Source organism: Eurypyga helias, unplaced genomic scaffold (assembly GCF_000690775.1).
Source record: "Eurypyga helias isolate BGI_N326 unplaced genomic scaffold, ASM69077v1 scaffold2495, whole genome shotgun sequence".
NCBI classification, from domain to species: Eukaryota; Metazoa; Chordata; class Aves; order Eurypygiformes; family Eurypygidae; genus Eurypyga; species Eurypyga helias.
In genome coordinates, this window is record NW_010250585.1 from 420 (window position 1) to 10,005 (window position 9,586).

A 9,586-nucleotide genomic window follows, 5' to 3' on the forward strand; every position below is an offset into this window, starting at 1 on the left:
GACCACTGCAAGAAAACCCAAAAGCAAGGATAAAAGCTTCCTTTGGGTCTGTTTATTACATCTTCTTTTAAAGAAAAAGAAAACAAAGACTTGTAAAAGAGTGAGTAAAAAATCATGTAGGCAAACATCATTTATCTTCACAGTGGAAATAGATAGTTTTGCAACAATGGAATTATTTTCTAACTTTTGAGAACTCCCCAAAATCTGATGTGACACTCTTTTTTACTTTCCTTGTGGTTTAGGCCCATCATTTACTCGTTTTGATCACCTGTACTAACTTTTTTCATTTTGTGCAGTGACCCATGTGACATATTTTTACGGGACATACAGAAGATGGAAAATTGGTCCCTTATGAGGGATGGCCCTAGTTTGATACAACATGGTACAGAAATGAATTTGCATTTCTCAGTACTCGGTGAAGAGATTGGATGTTTTAATATTCTTTAACCCTCTCTCTAATGAAGAGGTTGATTGTCAGACTAATTTCTGTTCAAGTCCTAAATATTCATTAAGCTGCATAAAATCAACCTAAGTTAAGCAGTGATTTTCTTTTGCTCTCTTTCTTTTTGAATTTTGCATGTTGCCAGAAATAATTTTATAAAAGCCTTTAACAAAGTTGGAAGTATTGCAGATAATGAATCAAGGGTGATATAAATATGAAACATGATATTAGTTGGCTGCATTAGATACTTGGCTTCTTAATCTGACAGATACACAAAACAATAAAATTGAGACAGTTGGTAACACTCCCTAACGCATTTGTGTATAACCTTTTGCTTCTGACCTGCAGGAGAATCCCAATCCCCACATAGCATTCCAGAAAGTGCCACGGCCCACGGAGGGCTCTCACTTGCGGGTACACATACTCCCTTTCCCCTGGATCAATGAGTGCCGGGTGCAGGAACTCCTCCAGGAAGGCCTTACAAGGAGTCAGGGTGCTCCTCCTGCCACTCGGGGCGACAAGAAGTGCGTCGTTCCAGCAGGTCCTCCTGTTGGTATGTTCACCTGTTCCCTGACTTACCTATTTGTCATCCTGCATCATGAGTTGAATATGTAATTAGCATGGCTGCAATGCATTATTCCCAGTCTCATGTTAATACAGTATTTTAGCCATCATGGTACACTTTAGTACCCAGACTTGCCTGTTCACCTTTGCAGTTTTAAAAGCCCCTTTGCATCAGCCTTTGCTAAAAAGTTAAGAGTGTGACTAGCATAATTGGTAACAAAACCAAAGATATGATCTCTGTTAGGTTGAACTATTAAATTAGATACTGTCTACTCCTCTAGGTCTGATGAATATCACTGTAGGTTACTTGTAGGACTGGCTGTACAAAGCTTTGAACTATTAGGGTTTCTCCTTTGACACTAGTGGAAGACATGTAAAGTACTGGAAAAAGGCAAGGAACAAACGTAGCTTCGGTCTCAAAATATATACACCTATATTTAAATAGGAAGCACAGATGTAGATGTTGTAGGCCTGTCCATTTCATTTTAACACCAGAAAAATTCTGTTCGTTATAGTAATATTCCTCAGTGTGAATGATGGTGTAAACCAGTATGCTTAGTAAACTTGCAGGATATGAGAAGCTGGCAAAACTTTTTACGCATGGGATTAGAATGCAAATCAATCTTGAAAAGTTAGAGATCTAGTCTCTGTTGGATTTTGTCCTTCTCTACTGTTTTTCTTCAAATAAGGTATTACACTTCCATAGGCATGATCAGCTGACCAGACAACGGTTCTTCAAAAATTACTTTGGGGATTGTAATGCTCATGGGGCAAACATGTCCCAGCTATATCAAGCTATTGCAAAAAAGGCAAACATCTTAGAAGGATGTATAAACAGGAGTCCAGTCAGTGAACCCCATGGAGAAATCCTTTTGTTGTACTTAGTAAGACCTCAGCTAGACTGTTTGTATCCATTTTTGGACACTGGAAGACTGTCTCCGTTTTTGGTTCTGTTGGAGGGAATCCAGAAGAAAGCAACAAGAATGACCAGTGGCCTGGAGAATGTGACCTAGGAGGAAAAATGGAGAGTTGTTTAGACTGAAAAATAGAAGACTGAGGGAACACACAATAGCAGTCTTCAATTACATAAGAGGCTGTTAAAAAAAGAAAGGGAATAATCTGTGCTGATAAGAAATAATGGGTTTAATTGCAGCCCAGAAGTAGTTACTTGTCATGAAAAATTCGGTAAAATGAGGATTGTGAGGCAGTTGAATGGATTTCTTGTGAGGCCATGGAGTCTGTGTTATCACTGAACTTTGGGAACATATTAGACAAAAATGAGAAATAACATAAATACAGTTTATCCTGTCTAGGGACAGCAGGATGAACTAGATGGCCTCTTGAGGCCCCTTCCAGGCCTGTTTCCCTTTGGATTTATGTAAGCAGATAAACTCTATTCACCTGCCTTTGTTGTTGGCTGTATCACTGAATCTGAACTTACAGAAAATTTAAGGAGTATGTGCTTGTGTTCACTTGTCTTTAATTAATAGGCTAGATGCAAGAGAAGGTTTTATTTCTTAAGTTAATTGTTTAGGTGTTGTTTTTCTTTGGGTGGGGGTTTTTTTGGGGTTGTGGTGTGTGGGGTTTTTTTTTGTTTGTTTGGTTGGGTTTTTTTTAAGGAACAGCTTTCCCACTCATACTGCCTGCTGTCCTGTGTGTCAAAGTCCTTGGATATTAGGAGCTCATTGTTATCTACAAGAAGGGCATATTCTGCAATTATATTCTATTTAATTGATAATAAACAGAAAAAGAGAATACTAGTGCTTCCATTCTGAATTTTCCTGAAAATTCGAAATGAAACACTGAACTAAGAAAATAATCTGTAGATCTCAGCAAATTGGAATTTTGATAAGAGAACAGGTTTGTTAGGTTTCTTCCATGTCACAGAATTCTTGGCATGGCCAAGGAATTCTTTAGGGTAGAATACTTATCTACTGCTACAAAATATGCAAGGTTACATAGTTCATTGTAGAACACACACATACTTTTTTTTTCTTAATAAATTGTATTTATTTATATATTTCATTAATGTGTTAAAGGTTGGAATCTTTTTGTACCTGTATGAGATGAATAGAACAAGTAGTAAAGAGAATTAACTCCTCTTTTTAAATTAAAGTTAAAATTCAAATTCAGAGCACTCTCTTTTTCAGATAGTATAGGAAAATTAAAGATTTAGGATCTTATGTTTCCATCTGCATATGCCTACTAATGGTATTTGCTTAACAGAACAAAATGAAGGGCATAATTTTTTTAAAGAATATTTTGGTATTTACTGTGGCTCTTGTAGAAGACATTTCACGGATTTGTATTCTTCTTTTTCTTTGTTAGTTTCTATAATGGAAAAAGGAAGCACAGTGTTCAACAGTGCACAAAGACTGGAAGTTGTTAGAAACTGCATCTCGTTCATTTTTGAAAATAAATTTTTGGAGACTGAAAAGGTAATAAAGTGAAATTTTAACTTTCCTAAATAAACCTCTGTTCTGTTAATGAGCATGTGGAGACTAACCTTGTCACAAAGTACATTTTGAAGTTGTTTCAAATACTGATGATAATTCTAACCATTTGAATGAATGAAGTAAGCACTAAAACTGATCAGCTGAATGCAATATGGTGTGTAATATGAAGCTAATGGATTTGAAAACCTGTTTGTAATACTGCATGTGTGTGTTGATGCCCTTCTTGCTAATTTACATTACCATTGTAAATACTATTATTCACATTATAGGGGTGTATATTGGTCTAGGAGAATACATAGACTTTTCAGTGTTTGCCAACCAACGCATTTCTGAAAATTTCAGTACAGTAAATTTTGCTGGGTTTAAAAATCAATACTTTGATAGAATGCAGAGATGACTAAATATTTGGCATGTCTGTCTTCATTAAAATGTACTAGTGAATTTTCATCCTTGACAATCTTATATTTTCACAGTAAGAAGTTGCCAGGTTTTGTAGATTCTATCTGTAGAGTTTTCAGTTATTGGTTCTAGAACAATCACTCAAATGTATTCTTAAATCTAATTTTACATATGAAAATCAGTGTAAAATTATTTTAAGACTTTTTTTGTTTTCTCAGAAAAGTATCACCTATATATCTCCAAGGCTGTGCAGCACAAAATACAAAATGAGTGTTTCTTCATGTAAAAGTTATGTTACAGAAATGCATATGGGAAAGGTCCTAATAAAATGTGTAGCTCTTTTTAAAAAGTTTTGATGCATGTGTAACAGAGTAGTTTTTAACTTCTTTCAACTTAGAGGCAGTTGGAAAATTTCAGTAGTGTTTTTGGCACCCTGCATGGTAAATTTGTCGTTAGACAATAGGCTGCCTTTTCTTATTTATGTGTTATTATCCATTAAATCTAGTCTAAAGGGCCACAGTTGATAACCACTGATGTAGCACTTGCTGCATCTTCAAATCCATTGGCATAAATATTATATTGGCACTGTTTTAGGTTACACTGCGTTAACGGTCTTGTGGCCTCATTGCTATGAGAGGTATGCCACTTCTAAAGCCATTTGTCATTCACTGCTTATCAAAAAACATGCTGGTTGGCCTTGATATGCTGACTGGAGAATGGCCTGGCTGGTACAGAATAGAGCACTTCCTTTCATGCACAGTAATCCATTTCTGATTTCACATCCGTTCAATGCCTGTCTGTATTCAACAATTTACATTTACAGATGTAGATGAGAAATGCTGTGTAATGCATTCGAAAAAAACATGGGAAAAATTTACTACTTAATGACTGAAGCTAAATGAACCATTATGTTGAAGTTTGATATTCAAGCTAATGAGTTTTTTCCAGAGTTCTTCTATACTGTCACTTGCAGTTTATTAATCAAGAATGAATGATATTCAGTATAAATAGTACCGTTTAATTTCACTTTCATAAAGTTTGATTTTCTTGTCTCCAGACCCTGCCTGCAGCTCTGAGAGCCCTAAAAGGAAAGGCAGCTCGGCAGTGTTTGACGCAGGAATTAGGCCTGCATGTTAAACAAAACCGAGCAATACTGGACCATCAGCAGTTTGACTACATTGTGCGAATGATGAACTGTGCTTTGCAGGTACAGTATGCGTTTTGTTGTTATGATAGACAAAAAATGTTGAGTGATGTGGAGAAGCAAAATAATGAAGTTATAGGACCAGGTACTACAGTGGTGTAGCACATACAACTTGACAGGGGATTTAAGACAGTTTGTTGTTGAAAGGATGAAGGACAAAACACTCAGGTCTGTACAGACCTGCTTGATAGGAAAAACACAAAGAAAACTGTTCCTATTACTAATAATTCAGATATAATTTACTTTTGGTAAGTATTGAAATTATTTATCTTAATGGCTTTAAGTACTTTTGTAATGAATAGGTGTTAGCTTTTCCAGGTCACTTTCAACTCTGAGCTCTGAAAACTTGTATTATCCACCGCTTAGTTAAAAAAATACGTTTGTCCTCTTCGTCATCACAAGTGTGAACGTACTTCCAGAAGAAAGCATGCTTTCTCCTTCCATGGTTCATGGTGCTAGTTCTGCTTGTTGTGGTGACATCTTAATTGGTCAGAGATTCACTGAAGGTGTTTGCAGTTCATCTAAGTTTTTCTGCTGTTAAATCAATTTTGTACTAAATAAACATCAACATACAGTGGCAGCTACCAATGAGAGTAAAAGAAGTGGATGACTTTTTTGATTTTCATTTGAATAATTGTTCTATTTTAGCTTTACTTGTAGGCAATTCATTGTCAGAAATGTTTTATAGACATCAGTGTTTTCAGTCTGATTCCTGAGAATGTAGTAGTATTTTTTTAATTTGCAATGTGATCACATTTGATTATAATTTGCCTCTTGTTGCCCCAGTCTGTTATTTTATCAAATTAGGGATTTGACTAGGACATTGGTATTTTAACGCTACTTTTCTCTAACCTCAAAACCTTTGAAATTATTTTGCAGCAATTTGTTGATCCAGATTTTCTTAGAAGTATGTTAAATACTGCATTCACTAAGGTATAGAAATAATTTAACATTGACTGAGAAAATGCCACCTCAGGTCACTATCAAGTGTAAGTTTTGTTGTCTGTTGCATTTCTTGTTTATTCACAGTAGATATTTTTCTACTGTTAGGAACAAAATTCAGCTTTGTCTGAGCAGTGGTCTTAGCAGTAAAACTACCTGCAGTTAGCAGATGAAAACTGAAGTAGACTGGCTAAAATTGCACAGCATGCACCAGAGTGTGCTTTTTAACACAGGCATTGGTCTTTTCCAAGCTTGAAGTTTAGTCTCAGAAATGGAAGAAAAATGGAAGTTATTTATGAAATTGTATTTCTCTGCCCAATATATGACCAGTGGAATGCTGCACCTGCTGTGTATTCCAGAGTTAAAGATTTTCTTTCAAACCAGAAAACAGAATTGTCTAGATGTGCCACAGATTTTGTTTCTACTTTTTTGATGGTTGCTGGGATAGAAAAAATAGATATTTTTTTAGGCAATAGGAACAAAATACAAATCCCCTATATTTGCTGTATCGTAGTACAAAACAGATGGCAGAACAAAATAGGAAGTGGAGGAAATTCCCTTTCCTGAGGAAAGATATACTGACATCTCCTTTCAGAAAGCAAAAACATTATTTGTCTTCCTAGAGATTTGAAGACCCAAGAAGGACCTTAATGTTCATAGAAATGAATGTGTCTGAAGTCTTACTGAAGTTAAAATACAGTGGGTTTTTTTCTTAATAAAACTAGCAAATATAACTCAAATCTTGCCAAGGAAACAGGTCAAGTAAGGAGGCACAGTTTTCATGCTTTTTTTCCCCCCAACAGCATTTTCATATCTTTGGAAGTATCAAATGGAAATTTCCATTTCTCAGGAGTAAGCTTGGCCAATATGAAAACATCTGAACTCCTGACACTGGGCAGCTAGTTAGAAGCAAGCACTTAGTCCATCCACTTCTGTGACGTATGAAATTATTTATTAAGATAAAAGCGTGATTTATAATTTCTCTGTACACTTTGTTCAACTATGTTATTTGGAACAATGTGTAAATTGTGGAGTTTTGGAGCTTCTCTATATTGGTTCAAGAAAAAAATGCATTATGAAGAACTTACTTAAGTTTGCCCTTGCTGCAGGGAGACTCAGCAAGTCAGCATTTTGCTGTAAAGACATCAGTTCTGTTAGCTGCAGGTCATAAGACCAAGCAATTTAAACAGTGCCTGTTAAAAAGATACAAAAACCTGATTTAAGAAATGTGGTCTTACCTGTAGATGTATTCAAACTTTAGGGAAATACTGCATTAGTTATATTGGAATTTTTGGGGGAGAGTTAGATTGCAGCATTGCTTTAAGACCTCACTGAACTATTGGAGTTGTAGAAACTGTCTCAGTTGACTCTTATCAGCAGAGTTGTTGCAAACCGTGTGTATTTTAAAAGGTACAGGTCGGCTGTTGCTGAAAGTGTCTTTTGAACAAGAAACTGTATTACTGGCAAGTGCTGCGTACTTTGTCTTACTGGGAGCAGCGCCACATGTTACAAAATCAGGAAGATCGTATTCTGCAAGTTTATTGCAGATCCCTGTGTTACTATTCAAGATTTTCCTAGTTGTTCAGTGTCAGGTTTTTTCTTTCAATATAATGTTTTCTCTTGTTTTACTGGAGTCCATAAAAATGAAGGTCAGATTGTTTTTCAGAGCTTCTGTATGCTCCTTTTGTAGATTGAGCGGTACGTTAACAAAACGACAGTAATAATCCCACCACCTATACCGCTGCTGGTCTCATTATATCTGGTGTGTCAGGTCTGCTACCACAGTGCTTGAGAATAGATGAAGGAAGAGGAATAAAATACTCATACCATTGCTTCAAGTTAATAGCTGGTGTATGTTAGTAAAAATTGACTCAGACTCCATCTCCCCCAGTGTGCGATCTCTAGCCGTTTTGCAGCGGTGAGGAAGGGAGGGTGGTGTTTTACTGATTTCTCTAGAGGTGGCAAAGCTTGGGCTTGACAGATCTCTGGCGTCTGTCAGCTGGAATCTCTTAGTCCAAGAGTGGCATTCTCCTTAATAGTCATCTTCAGACTATTTGGAGTCTGGAGGTACTGGGCAGGACCTCACTGCGAATTTTGATGGGTCTATGATCTATGGAATAGCACAACAGAATGTCATATTAATCCACCCTGTTTAGCAGGCAGGTGGTAGACTTCAGGGGGCTTGACAGATACAGTTAAGGGAAGACGTGATGTAGTCAGTCAACACTGAAATGTTAAAAACATGCTTTACAGATGTCTTATTGTGCCTGGGAAGTATTGACAATCTACTGCTGCTGACTTGAAAATGAAGGAAGTATTTCTAATAGTTCTTAGTAGTAGTAAGATTAAAATGACATGGGCATTGTATTGCTCATTGATTAAAGATGATGTCTTTCGATGAGGGCTGTAAAATTCCCAGTTATTTGCTATTATCTCTTTGAGGAGTTGTCATTGGCCACTTGCTAAAAAGTTTATTGTCAGACCCTCAGTAAGAATTTTTTCCCATGAAAAATCATATATTCTGACAGGCATTTCAGGCAGCCTGTATTACAGCAGTGGCTAATATATGAGATAGTGAAGCAGAAGTATTATGTTCTGTTCCATATGTTATATAACTAGCTTACTATTAAAACCCATCTGCAGTGTTGTGAACGCTCAATATATTAATCAACAGTTTATTCATATGGATAGCACTGTAAGGAGAAAAATGTGAAATTGTTTCTCTAGGAACTATTGCCGTTGTGTTTGCAATCTGCTGCTGTGGTTGCCTTAATAATTTGCTATTATACATAAATTCCTATTTTGAAAGGGTCTTTTCTCTTTAGTTTTCTGTAATGAAATACTTTTCTCTGACATTTCAGAAAAGACTACTTAACTTTTTTGCAAGCAAGAAGTCTATTTTTACCAGATGAACACTTATATGTAGTTATGTTTCCAGCAATACATTGTATTTAAAATACTCATTAAGAAATAATGGCAAAACTCATCTCAATTTGCATACTGCTCCATTAATTTATTACAAAGTTGTCCAGATTTTCAGTTGTCTCTCTGACTTTCCTCTGGCAGCAGCAAGTGAGCTCTGTATTTTGAAATACAGTAGCACTTAATTTGATAAAATGTCAGACCAGGCAAAAAGAGGCCTGAAGATGGTAACTTCTCGCACTGTGTAGGTGGAGAGTACTTGATAATCAGAAACAATTTTTATATTAGAGACATTCTAAACAATTTGCATAAGATACTTAACAGTAACAATAAGACTTCCTAAAAAAAAATTTCTGGGGAAAGATTCTCTTCAGATAGTGCAGGACTATGAACCAGCTTTCTTTGGTAGTTGGAACAGGTGAAACTTTTCATTTCAAAAGCAAAACTCCAAAGCTGCAGTGTTGCATTACAGCATTTCCTCTGTAAGGTGTTGGTCATTAATACTGCCTAACTGCATATTAATGCTTTTCTTTGGCAAATGTGGATCAAGTTGGAAAACATATATGCCCTAGGCATCTGGAGTACTTAATCTAAATGTGGTTACAGTGGGAATATGGTGCATAAAACTATTAAATTCAAAATTCTAGTCTTTAGGTG

General features: G+C 36.1%; 1 protein-coding gene across 1 annotated transcript in view; it reads left to right on the plus strand.

Moving 5' to 3' along the window:
* Positions 1-790: 790 nt before the first annotated feature.
* The window catches only part of LOC104509675 (myotubularin-related protein 13-like), a gene marked incomplete at both ends in the record, with an annotated part of 57,039 nt that continues 48,243 nt past the window's right edge, over positions 791-9,586 (plus strand). Inside the window, 3 exons of the mRNA XM_010151704.1 lie at positions 791-995; positions 3,335-3,444; positions 4,919-5,068. Of these exons, the coding sequence (XP_010150006.1) occupies positions 791-995; positions 3,335-3,444; positions 4,919-5,068 (465 nt within the window). The remainder of the gene's footprint in view (positions 996-3,334; positions 3,445-4,918; positions 5,069-9,586) is intronic.